The 19,036-nt window shown below is 45.3% G+C and overlaps 1 protein-coding gene and 1 long non-coding RNA gene across 2 annotated transcripts; both read right to left on the bottom strand.

Moving 5' to 3' along the window:
• Positions 1-2,222: 2,222 nt before the first annotated feature.
• Positions 2,223-8,795, bottom strand: LOC117440237 (required for drug-induced death protein 1-like). The gene is made up of 3 exons (XM_034076529.2): positions 8,407-8,795; positions 5,498-5,543; positions 2,223-2,390 (listed from the first exon to the last, which is right to left on the bottom strand). The coding sequence occupies exons 1-3, from the start codon at positions 8,704-8,706 to the stop codon at positions 2,269-2,271; spliced, it is 468 nt and encodes a 155-aa protein (XP_033932420.2). The 5' UTR covers positions 8,707-8,795; the 3' UTR covers positions 2,223-2,268.
• An 8,553-nt stretch (positions 8,796-17,348) lies between these two features.
• LOC117439642 (uncharacterized) lies at positions 17,349-18,380 on the bottom strand. The gene is made up of 3 exons (XR_011642710.1): positions 18,311-18,380; positions 17,710-17,815; positions 17,349-17,471 (listed from the first exon to the last, which is right to left on the bottom strand). It is a non-coding gene; the product is annotated as an uncharacterized lncRNA (long non-coding RNA).
• Positions 18,381-19,036: the final 656 nt, after the last annotated feature.

Raw genomic sequence — 19,036 nt, 5'->3', positions numbered from 1 at the left:
CGCTCCGTGAGTTTCTGGGGATGGTGACCTTCTACCACCGTTTCATCGCCCGGGCCGCACACATCATGCGGCCGCTGTATGAAGCGTTGAAAGGCAAGACCCCCGTCCAGGCGATCGACTGGACAGCAGAGGCGGACGGCGCTTTTGCTGAGGTCAAGACCGCGTTGGCTCAGGCGGCTTTGCTGGCACACCCATCATCTACGGCTCCCATCTCCATCACCACGGACGCGTCGGACTACGCGGTCGGCGCAGTGCACGAGCAGTGGGTGGAGGGCGCTTGGCAGCCGCTCGCCTTTTTCAGCCGCCAGCTGACGCCCAGAGAACGCAGGTACAGCGCCTTTGACCGAGAGCTCCTTGGACTTTATTTGGCCGTGCGGCACTTCCGTTTCATGCTGGAAGGCCGTGAATTTACGGCGTTTGTCGACCACAAGCCGCTCACCTTCGCCATGTCAAAAGTGGCGGAGCCTTGGTCGGCACGTCAGCAGCGGCAGCTTTCCTACATATCAGAGTTCACTACGGACATTAAGCACGTGGCTGGCAAGTCGAACCTGGTTGCTGATTGCCTCTCCAGAGTCGTCATCGGTGCCGTCCAGTTGGGCCTGGACTATACTCGCATGGCGGCGGACCAGGTCACAGATCCCGGCGTCCAGGCTCTGAAGGTGGAGGGCGCGGGGCTGCGCTTGGAGGACGTAGTGTTCGGCGACGCGGGCATTACCCTCCTGTGTGACGTTTCCACGGGCCTGGTGCGGCCTGTCGTCCCTGCCAGCTAGAGGCGCTCTGTGTTCGAAGCGGTGCACGGCCTATCACACCCCGGCGTTAAACCTTCGGTGCGCTTGGTGGCCGCGAAGTTCGTCTGGCATGGGCTGAAAAAGGATGTGAGGTCTTGGGCCAGGGAGTGCGTGGCTTGTCAACGCGCTAAGGTGCACCGCCACACGAAGGCCCCGTTGGAGCGTTTCCTGGTGCCTGAGAGGAGGTTTGATCATGTCAACATTGACCTGGTTGGTCCGTTGCCTTCCTCTCAGGGGTTTTCCTACCTCCTCACCATGGTGGACAGAACGACCCGTTGGCCGGAGGCAGTTCCGCTCGTTTCGACATCAGCCGCAGATGTTGCCCGGGCCTTCATTGCAACGTGGGTTTGTCGTTTTGGCACCCCGTCAGACATTTCCTCAGACAGGGGCTCTCAGTTCACGTCCGAGCTCTGGAACGCTGTGGCAGGCAGTTTGGGGGTCAAGCTGCACAGGACTACCGCTTACCACCCTCAGGCTAACGGCCTCTGCGAGCGCTTTCATCGCTCCATGAAGGCGTCCCTCAAGGCCGGCCTTACGGACGGTAACTGGGTCGACAAGCTGCCCTGGGTGATGCTGGGCCTGAGGACCGCACCTAAGGAAGATCTGCAGTGTTCTACAGCGGAGATGGTCTACGGTGAGCCGTTGAGAGTTCCGGGGGATTTCCTCCCAAATGCATCAGCTCCCTGGTCTGCCACGGCCCAGCGAGTTTTTCTGCGTGACGCGGCGGAGGCTTTCGCTCCAGTCCCGACTACTCAGCACGGTGCGCCAGGGTCTCAAGTTCCCGCGGAGCTACGCTCGGCTGGGCACGTCTTCATCCGTCACGACGCACACAGAGGCCCCCTGCAGCCCCCTTACGACGGACCTTTCCGGGTTTTGGAACACGGTGAAAAACACCTGGTGGTCGACATGGGCGGTAAGGCTGAGCACGTCTCGGTTGACCGGGTGAAGGCTGCTCACTTGGACGGTGGTGCTGGCTCGGCCGCCGAGACGGGGCCGACCCCCGGCTTTGATTCCTGTCAGGGAGTGTGGACCTGTTGTTCCGGTCCCTCCTCTGTCAGGGGCCGCACGGGCGGAGGTCGCTGTACCGACTCCGGTGCGCAGGTCTCGTGGGGGCAGGCGGATTGTTCCTCCCCGCCATACGGATTTTGTTTACACGTGAATTCTGGGGGGGCTTGTGTGGTGACACGTTATGGGACATAATTCACCTCTCTTATTGTGTTGCCACACGGACCCTTTAGTGGGAACACCTGGAGAGTTAGCCTCCATTCCTGCTAGCTCGTCAAGCAGAGCAGTTGATGTGTTAACCTCTCTGTGATTAATGGATAATAAAGAGTGGAACTCCGTTCTGAATACACCGCCTCCGACTCCCTTTTCCTGGCGCTACAGTATAACACAAAACCAATAAGACACACGGTGACACATGGCACACTAACAATCAATCATCGTCCAGCCTCAGCTTTGGTATTCTTTCACAACCATGTTATGGGTTTATTAGACTGAGCAAACATAAACATATGTGGTGATCCCACGGGTTCTTGTTTGCAGACAGCGGCGATTGGAGCATCCGTAGGCTGCACAAAAGTCCGGCATAGTCAGGTACTTCTGTAAACACAAAGCCAGCAAATTCCTGTATCATAATGCAAGATGTTTTTAACAAGCCAAACCACTTGGAAGAAATCATGTGTAACTTAAGTTATGTTGAAAAGAAAGAGCAGTGCTGCCTCTCCCACTGGTGTAAAGTTGCTGGGTGAACTTTGTAATACTAGGTCTCACTGACAGCCTCTTGTTATTAGCCAGCTAATAAATACAAACACATACACAAAGAAAAGCTGCAATTTCAACATGTCCAAGCATCCTGTATCATAGCCATGCTAATAATGTTTATAATAAACCAAACCGTTTGTAAATCAGTCAAGATTTCAGCGAGTTAAGAGTATTGTTGTGCAGATCACTCACCTTACAACAGCTACCATAACGCGAATCAGAGTAACTGTTGACTGTAGCAAGATGGCGGCCAGTCAGCTACGCTGGAAAATCTCCCATGAGCCATCTAGTGTTTATATATATCTATGAGTACACGGCGGTACACGATGGTACACGACACGCCCACCTGACACGTCACTACGGTGGCTGAGAAGGGTCGAGCTGCGGCCGCGGACAGTGGAGGTTGAACCAAGCCCCCAGGAGTGCGCCGGAATCTTGTGGCCAAACGGCGGTACTACACTTCCTTACTTCATACTGGTTGGATAATTTTTTTTAAACTAAATAAACTACCCAGTATGAACGTTCCCGGGTAGCAGTTCTCTTCCCTCCCTTCAATCTAACCCTTCCCTTCCCCCCATCCTAACCCTAACCACTCCCTACCTTTTTACCTAATCCTAATCTTCCTTCCTCCCTCCTAAACCTAAACCCCAAAACCTCTCCTACTGTAAGAAATTAAAATCAATGTTTATACTACATGGGCTGTATGATGTAAATCTCGTCAATTCGCTTTTAACGGTGGTGCCTCTCAGCCACCGTAGTGTCGTGTCAGGTGGGCGTGTCATGTACCATCGTGTACCGCCGTGTACTGGCCGCGGCCGCAGCTAGACCATATTGGCCAGCGGCGGAGCCCGGCGTTATCACTGGAGATCAAGGAATGCAGCGAAACGCGGAATAGGTTCGCCTGCACCTGCAGCCTTCTATAGTATTAGCCAGAGCCATATAATTAGATATCAATATCAATAGATTAAAAATCGTGTTGGTGAACACGAAATGCCGTGAGACTGGGTTGTATATATCGGACTATTGTGACTCGCTCTGCGGTTAAAACAGACGGTGCATGAATGCGGTAAGTAAAATTCGAGTGCTTTATCAACCTAGTATCACGGCATTTCGTGTTCACCAACACGATTTTTAATCTATTGATTCGTGTTCACCAACACGATTTGCCCCTTTTTTTCCTGTTGCACAGCACGATTTTAAAAGCAATGTATTTCTACTGCCTGCAGCACGTCTTTTTCTCCGGTCGGGTCGAGGGAGACCGGAAGCTGTGTGGTTCATAAAAACATGTTCTTACTCAATATCAAGCCACAATTATTGCTTTTATTTTAAATCGTATAATTTCGGACTTTTGTTGCCGTCTGTGAGGAATATAAATGGGGCTCAGAGCCTCAGGATACTGAAATCTGTATTTTTAAATATTTTTTCCTTCTAATTTGTTATTCTTTTCAAAATAACACACTGTTATTTACTCACCAATAACACACAATTATCCTTGCTTTTATTTATTGGTTTAATTCCATAATCTCGGGCTTTTTTGGTGTCCGTCAGGAACTGAATTTCAAAATAAAAATAACCGGAAACAGATGTAGGCCTATAAGGGACATTTCGAGCATCATTGCGATTGTCAACATTTCTGAGTTTAGGATGGCCGAAGACACTACACTACCCATAAACCCAGTTAGATTAACATTCATTGGATTGCACACTTTGTTTGGATATGTAGCACATTAACATTTTAAATAGCACTTAATGACTGACTGAATGGAAATGACAATAAATGAAAATGTAAAACGAAAAAAGCGATCATGAAAATGTTTCCAAAAAATGAATAAAATGATTTTTGACCACTTTGTTGTTCAGATATATCACATATTTGTAACTAAATTATGCATTAATTGAAACAAAACACGGTATAAACTGAGGAGTGACTCCCGTGAGGTTCATGTATTTTCTTCACTCCGCTGGGAAACTGCTCTCATCAGATCAGCATGCACTGCATCGTCCAATCAGTGAGCGATACACAGTAAGGGATTGGGGCGAGTGTCTGAGGATTTCATTGAAGGATGGTCTGGTGGTTCCTCGATTATAGCTCCTCGTTCCTCCAGCAAAAATAAGGCCATTGGGACGCTACTCAAGATGGCGCAGACAAATCAACTTCCGGTGAGACCGAGACCGAGGAGCGAGGAAATGAAAAATAAGAGAAGTGAGAAGGGCCCCAAATATATAAAGGTGGGATCACTTCGCTTGCAAGAGCCGAGTTGGATGGATTTTTCTCGATTCGTCGCAACGTCATGACGTCAGATGCTGTGTGACTGTTCACTCAGAAGTCATAATTCAAATTTGAATATTCACTCATAAACTATGATCCACATAAAATTAAACAGCACTTTTCGTTAAAAGAACGTATAAGTTTATTGTTCGGTTGACTTGATATTTGGTTTTGATTGCAGTACCCATAATACTTATGAGTAGTAGTACTGTTGGGGTTTACAGTGTGTGCACATTTTGCAAAGCTTAGTGTGCCATATTATGACCAACAGTAGGACATTAGGATTGTTAACACCAACATGTCACACATGTACAGGTTTAAATAAAGAAATACATGATGACAGTTGATTAGTACACTGAGTCTTATTAGAAACACCAGTTTTTTTCCAATGTGGTAAAAAAGGCCTGTCTTACAAAAGTGTATTTTTTTCAGATCCTACAGCAAACACGCTTATTGTAATTAAAATGTTTAGTAACAAAATACATTCTCATACACAAATATTATACACATGAAAAGTCTTGTGTCCGTTGGTTCACTGGTATGTACAGCTAGAAAAAAAAACAAGTGGAGGAGGTATCACAAGCTCAGGGCTTGTTCCTGCCGTGGTGGAAATCAGGGACAAAAGTAGCAGCCACTGTGATCGGAGTAGAGTAGCCCAGGGCAAAATTGTACAGACCGAGCATTAGACACTTCCAGGTGGAGCGCAGAGCCTTGCCAACATTCTGAAAGACAAACATACAGCCAAAGATTAATCATTATTCTGTAGATTTAAAGTAACCTGTGCCTTCATTCAAATGAGGGTTCAAAGATAAATAAAACTACACAACCATGGCCCTTTCTCATTTAATCAATTCCCCCTCCTCGACTACTCGGTCCTCCGGTAGTAACCCGGAAATGGATTTCAGCGCGCCATGTTGAAGGACATCTAATTTCTATAAATGCACTTCGAGGACCGAGGATCGAGCGTCGAGCGTCGAGCGTCGAGCGTCGAGGAGGCTCTCTGGAGGAGCAATAACCGAGGATACACTGATGGGTCCTCCACGGCTCCTTCGTGGATGCATTTCCGGCAACAGAGATGTTTCAAAGAGTCGTGACGCACGGCCGGACATATCTCAGCCAATGACAGCTCGGCATGCATCCCCTGGATATTATTTTACCAACTGCTTTCATCGCGACGCGATGTTTAAAGTGAGAACAGCTGTGAGGTCCGTGCAGAAAGAGAGCAGTGCGTATAATATCCATAACGTTATAGGCTATTAGCTTAAAACTCGTCAGGCACTAGGAAGGATCACTTCTTCTTCAGGGCAGGGAAGGCTACGCAGTACGCAGGCTAAATGTCCCGCAGCGGGCTGCCTCTCTGGTGGACTCCGGTACTGCATATTACTCCCGAGACGTTTTTAACAAAAACATTTTTATTTATTTTTTTAAGTGAAACATCCGGGGCTTTTCAGAAAACATCCGGGGCAGTAGCCACCCCCTAGCGCCGCCACTGGGACTAGGGTTGCGTTCCAATAGTCCATTTAGCTTAGGAACCTTCCTAACAAAGTGAAATGACCCGGAAGTCCCTCAGTGGCAGCCATGATAAGTGCCGTTCCAATTCTCCAAATGAAAGCAAAGGAGGTTTCAAACTTCCTTTATAACCTCCTTTAGCTTAGGAACCACTGGACCTCCCTAACCGAAAGGAGAGGAGAAAATGCTGCCCCACAATGCATTGCAGCCGCAGCATTTGCCGTCACTCAACAGTCGGCCGTTCACGGAAACAACCGATTATGACCGAGAAATGATATCATGAAAGTTACGGTGCTTATTAAGCATTTTAAAACGTATGTGGTAAGTTGCCAAAGTGCTTTTTTCTGAACGTTCATCAGTATTATAATCAAAAAGAGAAATATGAACGTTAGTTTTTACTGAAATGATCAAATAAAGTCAACATCTCACAGTCTTTACTGAGCTGTGTGGGGTTTGTTCAACTTTTAAAAGATGTTTGAATGGTGATATACACAGTCATAGATGGTAAGGACTAACGTTTATAATAAATACATTTGTATTGATTTTAAGATATTTTCATACAATCATATGTATTGGGATCATTTGTATTAATGTGGACCGGAGGGAGAGGGTGACGAGCATAAGTTTCACTTTCCTTTTTTATTTCAATTCCAACTTTGGTCATGAAGAATATGTTTCTCTGTTGTCCACGTTCATAAAGCAACAGCATCAGAGCACGGTGCAGAGTCTCTAGATGAGTTTACAGTAGTCCCTCGTTCTTATTAAACATCCATGTTGTAGTCCGCTGTATATAAAACTGTAGTTTCCCCACAGCAGCAGACGCACATTCATGACGTCCGCTGGCGCATCATAAACACGTCGGATAGTGAAAGTGCATTCGGATTCTCTAAAGTACCGCAGTCTCTTCTCCTAAATCCTTTTGAATTCTCCTATCCACTATCCCTTAACCCAGTGACGTTTCACTCAGAGGTCAAGGAATAGGAGATAGGGTTAGAATTTAGGAGCTGATTTTTGGATTCTCGGAACGCAACCTAAGTCTCGATGATAGGAGTCGAGGAGGGGAATTAGTGAAATGAGAAAGGGCCCATGTCAGAAGTATTTCAATAACATATTTGTTTAGATTATTATTCCGTCTTTTGTATTAAAATAGGACTCGTACTTAATTTCCAAGCGCAAACACTTGTCATACAATGACAAATATACTTATTTTTAATGATACTTGGTGTTAATAAGCTCAAATCAGTGGTTTTGACAGAATTTGGGAATAAAAAGATCTATAATCTGTCAGAAGCTGGAGAACACATGTGGTGTGGTCAGAACAATAGCGCCATGAGGAGAGCTGCAGTCTGTAATTAACCCTGAAATGTAAACAAAAAGCCCTGTGAACATTATTGTCTCCTGAGCTCTGAACAGGAAAAGGCCGACCGGTACTTCCTTCCTCCTTGGCTGAACTTATCAAAACTGATACACATAAAGCAATCCAAACTGTAACCTGTATATTAAATGTGATTTTAGTGTAAAAGCAGTTACTATCTTGACTTAAATTCAGATGAATCTTCAGTTACTGTAGAACAGATCAATACAAATATTCAAATAAGACATGCATTGTATTACTTAATGTACCCTAAACATGGTCAACATGTTACATAGTAAATTAACTTAAAGAATATCCTACTTTTTTATTGTAGTGTCAATGTGACAGTACTCTCTAGTTAAAGATTTTGATCTTTTATACGATTAAAAAAAGAAATGGATTATATTTTGTTTATTTAAACAAAAACACTTTTTTTAATTCCAATTAATCTGTTAAATCATTTGGATTGAGGCTGATTTTGCCCGAGTGTTCACATTTGCCTTGGATACACATGTTGTAGTTTTAACAAATCCACTATTTAGAGGTACTAGATCTATTTTTAAAGTATTGCAAGAATCAGACAAAAGATACAAATAAGTTAACTGCAACTTTTTATCTGATCAGGTTTTTAATTACGCTTTGCCAAATCTTTCCAACAAAGCAGAACAAGACGCACACACACCCATCAGCAGACGTTTTTTTCAGTACAACAGAACACCAACCTTCCTGACTTTTTTGTACATTTCTTTCTTCCTTTTCTTCTTCTCTTCTTTTGCCTCGTCTTGCTCCTCCTCATCTACCAGCGGCTCATATGTCTCTGGCAGAAATGCAAAATGAACTCCTCGATGGCTCTTCTCATTTTGTCTGTTGTCACCCACTGTTCGGTTGTCGTTGTGTCCAGAGTGATCCGGGCTCTCCTGGTGATCCACATGTTGCTGATATTTTGCTGCTTGAACATTGAGAGTGTCACCTGAGGCTGTATTTCTATCAAACAACCTCAACGGAACAGATTTGGCCTTCATGTTGTCCGCTTATCGCAGTGCTCAGGGATGTCATAAAATGTACCACTTGCCTCAGGAGGTCAGGTATGTTGTCAGCAGATGTTATGTGCATGAGTGGAAGTGCATTCCAACGGACAGCCTTGTGTGGAGGATTTGGCACAGAGCTCTTAAAGGTGCAAAGCATTCCTCCTCACAAGACTGACCCCAAAAGCGTTTCACGTTTTAAAGCAGATTCAAATCACACTGACTTTTATCCAGAGAATGGGCTGAAGAGGACAGCAAGATTATGTGTGTACTGTGAGATGAACTTGAATTATGACTTCCAGTTAGCGAGACAAGTACAGAAATTGTCCTGACATATGCATAAAAAACACCAACACTGTATTTTTCCCAACTCGTTTGCTTTAATTTACATAAAACAACATCATTAACTTAGAAATGTGCCAGTTATAACAACAAATATTTTGGCAAGGTATAAACAAAATTCCCATCCTTCCCCCTCTATATAACAGAACTTAACATTATATACCCGGTTCAGTGTAACAAAACATTTAACATTGCTTAGTATTAGAACTACTACTCGTCGTCGCCGTCTTGACTACTTTGTTCATTTATGCCACGATCTGGGTCTTTGAGACGGAGGATGCGGATATTTTTGCTCTGTGGAAGAGAGCTGAAACAAAAAAAACAAAGTGTCTGGTGCTCTTTCCCAGAGAAACTAGGCAGCATACTGAAATCACATGACCTTTACTCCTGAACAGATTTACTTAATCAAAGCTCATTTATTAAGAATATATAAACAGTAACCAAGTCAATAAATCACATTTGGGTGGTCCTACTGCTTTGATATACAAATATATAAACATGTAATCAGTGAAAACCTTATGCTCTGTGGTGTGAGGAAGATGAACTGTCTGTAGCGCTGACCGGAAGCCACCTTTAGCATCATGTCCATTGAGATCCTCCTGTTCACCATGTCCTAAAGAAAACCAAGACTCATGTTATCTTTTGATAAATAAGGCTAGGCAAGTTTATTTATATAGCACTTTTCAACACAAGGCAATTCAAAGTGCTTTACAAAAAATGAAAGACATTAAGAAAATGGCATTTAAAATCAGTCATTAAAAAGAAAAGCTAATAAAATAAACATTAAAAGAAAAAATACATGGAATTTTATATGAAGCTTAGCGCAAGTTCAGACAGGAAGACCTAACACTCCGTATTGCTCGTCATGGCAATACTTGCTCCCTGCATCTAAATGACAGGGAGCGCCTCTCCTCAGCTAAACCTATCACGCCCCTCCATTTACAAGCCTAATTATCGCACCTGTTAATCCCTCTATATATGCTCTCCCCTGTTCTATCAGCTGTCTTCCAGGTGTCAACGCGCAAACAGCAGCAGAGCTTCGTCCCAGCTCCAGGCATTATTCATCAGCGCCGCAGTCTGGCGGATTAAGCTACAGGCGGCGTTCCCCAGTCGGCTAGCGGTTCCAGCCGGCCGCCCCGCAAACCCGGACGCGGGAGGAAAAGACAAGGAAATCAGGCTCCACGGAAGTTCCTCCGGCTTAATGGAAACGGGCTACTTCACCCAAACAATTGACGCACGCCTTCAGTCTCTCAAGAGGGTATCACTGGCTTCAGGGCCGCTCAAATGCGGCGCTTCCGGCTTCACACGGAACGGGTCCTCATCGCATGCGAAGCTTTACCCATTCTGGCTTCAAACCACAACCCCTCCTGCAGGCAGGCAGGGCCCAAGCTACATCCCATTGAAGCTACTTCCTCCTGCGCCTCACTCTAAAATAGGCGTTCAAGTAGCGCTGGCAAGAGGGGTAAGGTGAGTTCCAGGCAGTGTTGGGTGTAACGCGTTACAGTATGGAGTTTCAGTAACGTATTACTTGCATTACTAATGCAGTCGGGTAATTACTACCCATTACAATGCTCAGTAACTAACGCAGTTTCAAGCTTCAACACAGCGTTACCTGAAATGAATGGTGCCAACTCATTTCTAATATGCAAAGACAAACAAATGCGTCTATGATGTATTTTCGATCAGACGAGATCTCTCTCCCCGGTCTGCGTGCGAGGGGGCGGGGCAGTTTACACACACGCAGCTGCTACATGCAGCGGAGCACTCTGCGGAGGTGGCGGAGAGAACGCGCTCCGAGGTGTGGTTAAACTTTACCCGTCTCGACGTGGAGAATGCTCGTTGCCAAAAGTGCAATAAGAGTTTAGCTTTTGTCTAAACATTTATCAAAAGTGCAGCACATTCAGACAGAGGAATGCACCGTTTTCGACTGTCTAGCAGCTCTGTAGCCCCATCCACGAGTAACGTTTCCACGTCAGGTGTCATGTATGCTAGCAGCAATACACAGAGTTCACTAAATTATACAAACATGGGTTAATGATTAGAGGTAACTGAGTATTTTATTTTGTTGGGCTATAGTCTTTCCCATGCTGTTTTCCGGGAATAATAGTCAAAGCCGTCAGGTGCAGCATAGGCAAGACGACAAGATTTGTCATAACTTTAACGAAAACGTCTGCTACCACCCATATCGTACATTCCTCCACACCTGTAGTCCTGCAAGGACGCTCATCCGAGGTCTGTATGCCCCAGGCGCAACGCAGCTTTGCCGGTACCTCGCGCCAGGAACCACATGGAAAATAATCTTTCAAACCCCCCCCCCCACCCGCATTAACGCCACACATTAGCAGCGGTGTATCTACTCACTCAGACACTCAATGAGTCTTCGTTTTTATTCACGGATGCTGCCCATCCGTGGGGTTTTGGGGAGTTTCTTCAGGGAGAAAGAGAAGTTCACGTAAGAGGATAGAAGACAGTCTAATCACCCAATCAAGTGCATCTATGTCTCACCGTGGCGTAATTAAACTGCTAATTAAGCTAGGCCCATATCATGGGTCATGTTTCAGTATTTACCTAAGCATACATCATTTTATGCTGCGCATATTGTGTCATTTATATTGGTTCATGCTCACATGGCTTACGATAAGCCAGGGTATAACATTCATGTATCATCGTACTCAAGCTAACAGCTGCATTACATTGTCTACATCTCCCTCTTCCCCCGGACATCGACTCGTGCCGGCTATCCTAGATCTCTCAGTTTACCTATGGTAAACATGCATATAACTGGTGGTGGTGTCTTAATAGCATTCCAGGGCTTCGTCCAGGATAGGTGCAGCAACCCTGCCGCAATCAAGGTAATTATTCCTCATCCCTACACAACCAGACGGCCATCCAAGATCTCTCTTCTCTGGTATTTATACATTTAGTGGTAGTGTTCATCTGCATGTTTAACCCTGCATCGCAGGTCATCGACCATCGTGTCGGCAATGTTTAGTGGTAGTGTTCACGTAAGCCCGGCGCTGATTCCAGCCGTCGACTTCCGAGTCAGCATCCTATGATGTACAGTAAGCCCGGCAGCGATTCCGGCCGTTGTTTAGTGGTAGTACGTAAGCCCGGCCTGATTCCGGCCGTCGGCTCTCGGGTCAAGCATCTTATGATGTACAGTAAGCCCAGCAGAGAACAGTAAGCCCGGCAGCGATTCCGGCCGTTGTTTAGTGGTAGTGTTCTCGTAAGTCCGGCGCTGATTCCGGCCGTCGACCTTCGGGTCAGCATCTTATGATGTACAGTAAGCCCGGCAGTGATTCCGGCCGATTGTTTAATCCACATGTTAATTTCTCATTTCATCCATAGATCACCGCAGTCAGCCCACAAGACGTTCCGGAACCTCTGCCCAGGAGCCAGCGCTCAATCCGTCAGGACTCCTCCCCTGCATCTCCTCTCTTTCTCTTAAATAGAAGCCCCCTAGAAGGCACCTCGAATCAGCAGGTTTATGAGGAAGGGCTTAGCGCGTCCACCCTCAAAACATATGATTCGCTTGGAGAACGTTGCGACGTTTTGCTTTTCCGTAGGCATCACACTTAAAACTGTTCTCATCTCCACCGTGTGTGCCTTCTAGGGGTGTAACGGTACACGTACCCGTACCGAAATTATTCGGTACGGGCCCTTCGGTTCGGTACACGTGTGTACCGAAGTGTACCGAACGCATATAACTTTAAACGTAAAAAATTGAGAACGTGAACAACTTTTTGGAAGTAATCTCAGGTGCTGCGTCGCAGCATTCAGAGTAATTTGCACCCATTGTGATCAACGCATCATAGAGCGAGCAAGTCATTTCATTGGACGAGCTAGTCAGAGGGATGCGTTCAAATGTAATCAGTAATTTGAGGAACTGTCGAAATGGCGAACGCAGATAAAGTTGAGCTCGAAAATCCTCCAGCATCATTGAAGTCTCCGGTTTGGGAACATCTTGGTTTCGCAGTTACGTACAAGGATGACGGACAAAGACAGGTGGACCGAACCAAAGCTGTTTGTCGGCATTGTTCAACTAACATTGGTTACGCGGCTGGCAATACATCAAACTTGCACACTCATTTGAAAAGGCATCACCCGAACGTGAATATCACCGGTACCAAAAGACTGAAGTGCAAACCCAACTCCCACTAGCATTTAAGCCTCCACCACTCGCAAAAACTTCAGACCGAGCCAAAGCTATTACAAACGGCAAATATCCTTATGTTGCCATGTTAGCAAAGCGCTACCTGGCTGTATCTGCTACCTCTGTCCCTAGCGAGAGGGTGTTCTCCACGGCAGGAGACATTGCTAGTGCCAGCAGATCTGCCCTTTCGGCAAGCAATGTGGTACATTTTTCTTTAAAAAAACATGAAAATACAATGACCAGCAAGTCCTAATGTCAAACTGGCTGCTTAGCTACTAGTACAGTTCAAATACAGATAATTTCAGTTCATCGAAAAGCTGCACCTTAATGTTCATTTGATTATATTTTATATTTATTTGAGTGAATATTCATAGTTTAATAATAATTAAAAACCCTAAACTAATAGTTTATGTTTTGTGAGTACTAGTACAGTAAAGTTCAAATACAGATTATTTCAGTTTATCGAAATGCTGCACCTTAATGTTTATTTTATTATATTTTGTATTTATTTGAGTGAATACATTATTCACAGTTTAATAATAATTAAAAAAAAAATATGTTATGTTTTGTGATAATTTTTTCTGCTGTACCGAAAACGTACCGAACCGAACCGTGACCTAAAAACCGAGGTACGTACCGAACCGAAATGTTTGTGAACCGTTACACCCCTAGTGCCTTCATGTGCTACTGCGCCACTGATCGCCACCTCAAACCTCAATACATCCGGGGCCTCTTAGCGGGAATTCAGTTTAACGTTCGCTGTTCCGATCCCGGCTTTCCCAGCCTGTTCACAAACCAGTCAGTCAAACTCATCCTCAAAGGTCTCATTAAAACTTTCCCCCCGTTTTAGACCGGAAACGCCCTATTACACTCTCCACTTTACTCCTCATGCTCTCCAAGCTTAGAAGTGGGGTATTCTCCCCTTATATCGATGCACTACTCGACGCTCTATTTCTCCTAGCTTTTATGCCTTTCTCAGACCAGGCGAATTTACCACCGCTTCCCTTACTTTCGATTCCAATCGAGACGTCAGCTTTTCTGACTTATCCTTTCACTCTAGCCATTTTAGTTTATATCTTAAACACTCCAAATGCGGCGGCGCCTGCTCCGTCATCGCCGCCCGCATTGATTCCCAGTTCTGCCCTTATAAGGCCATGATCAAGTTCCTACGGCTTAGACCTACCTCTAATCCTCTCTCGCCATTATTCCTTATCTCAGGGAATTTTCCTTTAACACAACGACAGTTCAAAGTCTACTTAAAACAAGTCCTCATTAAATCCGGGTTATCACCCCTTCTATACACGGGGCACTCCTTCAGAATAGGCGCAGCTACTTCCGCTGCCAATCAAGGCGTCTCATCCTCATCCCTGCAACAACTCGGGACGGTGGTCCTCCTCCGCTTTCTCATCCTACATTCGCCCTGACCTCAATGCCGTGCTGGCTATCCAAAGGTCTCTCCAACCTTAAACAAATTGGTACGTATGCATATAACTGGTGGTGGTTCTTAGTATGTCAGCACGTATGTCGCCCCACGGCTCATGTTTAATTCTGCATATTTAAACCTGTATGTCCAGGCTGTAAAACCTTCGGGTCTGTATAACGTGTCCCTGCTAAAGCAGGTTGCCCCGCAAAAGAAAAGGTTCGGGAAGCCTCGCACGTTCCGGGCACCCGGGGCACTGGTCGGGTCGCTCGGTGCGTCCGGGTAGTCCCCGCTCACCCGGGATGCCCCGTACGTCCGGGACGCCCTGTACGGCCAGGATGCCCCCTCCGGGATGCCCCGTACGTCCGGGACGCCCTGTATGGATGCCCTGTATGTCCAGGATGCCCTGTACGGCCAGGATGCCCCGTATGTCCGGGTTGCCCTGTACGTCCAGGATGCCCCGTACGTCCGGGAAGCCCCGTATGTCCGGGTCGTGAAACCTCCGGTCCGTATTATGTTTCCCTGCTAAAGTCAGGTTACCCCGCACAATCGGGAAGCCTCGCACGTTCCGGGCACCCGGGGCACTGGTCGGGTCGCTCGGTGCGTCCGGGTAGTCCCCGCTCACCCGGGATGCCCCGTACGTCCGGGACGCCCTGTACGGCCAGGATGCCCCCTCCGGGATGCCCCCTCCGGGATGCCCCGTACGTCCGGGACGCCCTGTACGTCCAGGAAGCCCCATCCGGGATGCCCCGTACGGCCGGGAAGCCCTGTACGTCCAGGAAGGATGCCCGGGAGGCATCAGTCGCTTAAATCCTCACATGTATTAACCTCTCCTTTCCATCCATAGATTTCCGCTGCATCCCACAAGGTAAGATTATTCACATTCAGTACTTCATACTTCATTCTTTTTTGGGGGTTCATCGGAAACGGTTCTTCCCTTCCCGATTGATATCCTACAAAAACCTGGGCCTAATCGCCAAAACAACATTTCATTCATTTGTGATGAACTGTCATTATGTTTCATTGATATAATGTGACCGATAATAAATATGTATTCCATACATCATGTCTCTCCTGATTGAAATGAAGCTTAGCGCAAGTTCAGACAGGAAGACCTAACACTCCGTATTGCTCGTCATGGCAATACTTGCTCCCTGCATCTAAATGACAGGGAGCGCCTCTCCTCAGCTAAACCTATCACGCCCCTCCATTTACAAGCCTAATTATCGCACCTGTTAATCCCTCTATATATGCTCTCCCCTGTTCTATCAGCTGTCTTCCAGGTGTCAACGCGCAACCCTCCTCCACCCCTTCGCCTCCTGCTTTCAACTCCATGCATGCACACACATGCATTTCCAAACATTTGGACTACCTATGTTGCAAATGTATTATCTTTTCAATTTACACACGGCATCTATTGCACGTCTGTCCGTCCTGGGAGAGGGATCCCTCCTCTGTTGCTCTCCCTGAGGTTTCTCCCATTTTTCCCTTTAAACTGGGTTTTCTTCGGAAGTTTTTCCTTGTACGATGTGAGGGTCTAAGGACAGAGGGTGTCGTATTGTCATACTGATATTCTGTACAAACTGTGAAGACCACTGAGACAAATGTAACATTCGTGATATTGGGCTATATGACTAAACATTGATTGATCGATTGATTGAACTCAGGACCAAGCTTAACCTTCTCCCTTCCAACCGGACCTAACCAGTTATCACCACCACCAGTGTCTAGACCCAGGGGGGTTCATCGGAAACGGTTCTTCCCTTCCCGATTGATATCCTACAAAAACCTGGGCCTAATCGCCAAAACAACATTTCATTCATTTGTGATGAACTGTCATCATTATGTTTCATTGATATAATGTGACCGATAATAAATATGTATTCCATACATCATGTCTCTCCTGATTGAAATATTATAATATAGTTAACTCCTCTTAAGAAAAGCTAATAAAATAAACATTAAAAGAAAAAATACATGGAATTTTGTATATTATAATATAGTTAATTCCTCTCACATGGTCCTTTGAGACATTGTGAATTATTGGTTATAGCTGCATATTATACGAGTCAATCAAACTTTTTCTTACTTGACCATGTTGCTCAACTTTTTCTACTGTGATACGCCTGGTGGTTTTGATGTGCACAAAGTCCTCTCTCATCTGGTCCAATTGGGTAGATTTCATGAAAAACTGAAAGAGGAATGAAATAAAAACAAAAGTAGAGAAATCAAGATCACAAAAACTAAATGATAAAACATTGTTATTTAAAAAAAATATTCGTATTTATTACCTTGTACTTGTCCCTTTCCCCTTTGGGTTGTAGGAAGTATTTGCTCATTTCTTGAGTGAGAACAGAGACAGGGTTGTTGACCTTTGAAAGACCCAGTAACATGGTTATCGTACAGGATTTGCATTTTGTTGAAGTTCAACAACATTGCATTGTGTAAGATTTGCATAGCTCTTACCTGTATGTTAAAATTATCCAGGATAGACAGCAACTCTTCCTTTTGACCTGTAAGAGGAAAAATAATCTTTATGAATACCTTATAAAATAGACTGAAGCTGCTTACGGTAGTATTTTACTTGGTTATATTGAAACACGTTTAATTTTCTTTTGTTTTTGCACCTTGTTCCTATATATGTTGTTGTAGCAGATCAATGTACAGCAGCAGTATCTTCAAAAAAATACAAATTTTTAGAATGAGTCACCAGATTTTCTCCTCAGTTTATAGGTTCTCAACCCCTCGCGTGTTATTCTCAGGTCTACAGTGATAGCTGGGCCGTACACCTCAGATTTGAAGGCGTCCCTTCCTTTGTTTCGCAGGGTGATCGAAACATCAGCCGAACTGAGGAAAGAGTAACGGACATTACACCTACGTGAATCAAGTGATGCAACTTTTAATTAAGGGTACTTTTGCATGCGACGTTATGAAAAATGTCATATGTATGACATGAGTAGTAGACAAAAGACATTTGATGCGGTATGATATGTGTGGTGCTATAGAGCAAATTCATGGAATATTTGTTTATACTAGAACTTCTGGACGTTGGGGGATGCGGGCGAGAAGAGTAAATTATTTATACCTTTCTCCTTCCTTTACAAATCCTTTGAGGGACAATCCTCTGTTGGTGGCATGTGCATTACCGCCTAGGGTAACTATGAGAGCTGTCAGAACGGCACTCTTTCCACCTGTCACACAAGCAGTAAAACATGTTTTAGACACTTTCAAAAACAAGAACATAATGGAAGATAAGACACGAGAACAGAGTGTGTTGCTTGAGTTGAAATACATGATTTAGGTTCAAGCCATTATAAAGATTTAGGGCAAAGTAGATCATTCATTATATGCATATCATAGGTTTACAGAAATACGTCTGATTTTCATGAATACAAGAGAGCAGACAGTGTTAAAAATATCGTATTATTAATGTACAGAAAGACAAGCTACATCCACCACAAACGATTATATTAAACTGTTTAATATCGATTAGTGTAGAGATGATGCAACTCAATTCACTTGCTCATCATTCATAATCTTGCTAACATATGTCTGGTATGATTGTGAACTACATAAACAAACTTAAAGTATTCCAACTAAATTATAGATGAGTCAAGATAGTCAGCACTTCTTGGCAACTAATAAACAGTTCACAACAATGAGTATTTAACTTGTATTTCACTTACTTCCATTGTTGCCAACAACAAAGTTCACATTTGAACCAAAAGTGAATGGGCCGAGGTGAGAGTGGCACATAATAATAATAATAATATATAATATTTTTATAGCGCCTTTCAGGAAACCCAAGGTCGCTTTACAAGTCGGGTAGGGGGGGGAAGTAGTGGAAAAATAAACCTATTAAACTAACTAGTGGGGAAAGCCTTAGTAAAAAGGTGCGTTTTGAGGGCTTTTTTGAAAATGTCCAGGGTTGGGGCGCTGCGGATTTCGGGGGGGAGAGAGTTCCAGAGGGTGGGGGATGCCACACTGAAGGCTCTGTCACCAAAAGTCCGCAACCTGGTGCGGGGGGTGGAGAGGAGATCCTGTCCAGATGATCTTAGCTTCCGGGATGGAGTGTGGTAGCGGAGAAGGTCAGACAGGTATTGGGGGGCGAGGGCATGGAGGGATTTGTAAGTCAGAAGAAGGAGTTTATAGGTGATACGGTGCTTGACTGGGAGCCAGTGGAGGTGGATCAGGGTGGGGGTAATGTGCTGCCAGGGCTTGGTGTGAGTGAGCACCCTGGCAGCCGAGTTCTGCACATACTGGAGCCTGTCCAAGGCTTTACTGGGAACCCCGAACAGGACTCCGTTGCAGTAATCCAACCGGGAGGAGACGAATGCATGAATGAAGGTTTCGGCCACGGAATCAGAGAGTGATGGTCGTAGACGGGAGATGTTCCTGAGGTGATAGAAGGC

Source organism: Pseudochaenichthys georgianus, chromosome 24 (genome assembly GCF_902827115.2).
Source record: "Pseudochaenichthys georgianus chromosome 24, fPseGeo1.2, whole genome shotgun sequence".
NCBI classification, from domain to species: domain Eukaryota; kingdom Metazoa; phylum Chordata; class Actinopteri; order Perciformes; family Channichthyidae; genus Pseudochaenichthys; species Pseudochaenichthys georgianus.
Note: the sequence above shows the minus strand (reverse complement) of the source record. Positions and strands in the feature narration are given on the sequence as shown.

Excerpts from the sequence above, each read along its gene's own strand:
- LOC117440237 (XM_034076529.2), bottom strand. The coding sequence starts at position 8,706 with ATGAAGGCCAAATCTGTTCCGTTGAGGTTGTTTGATAGAAATACAGCC. Across the intron at positions 5,544-8,406 it reads TGTACAAAAAAGTCAGGAAG|AATGTTGGCAAGGCTCTGCG; the intron begins GTTGGTGTTCTG and ends TTTGTCTTTCAG. Across the intron at positions 2,391-5,497 it reads CTGGAAGTGTCTAATGCTCG|AAGTACCTGACTATGCCGGA; the intron begins GTCTGTACAATT and ends TTGTGTTTACAG.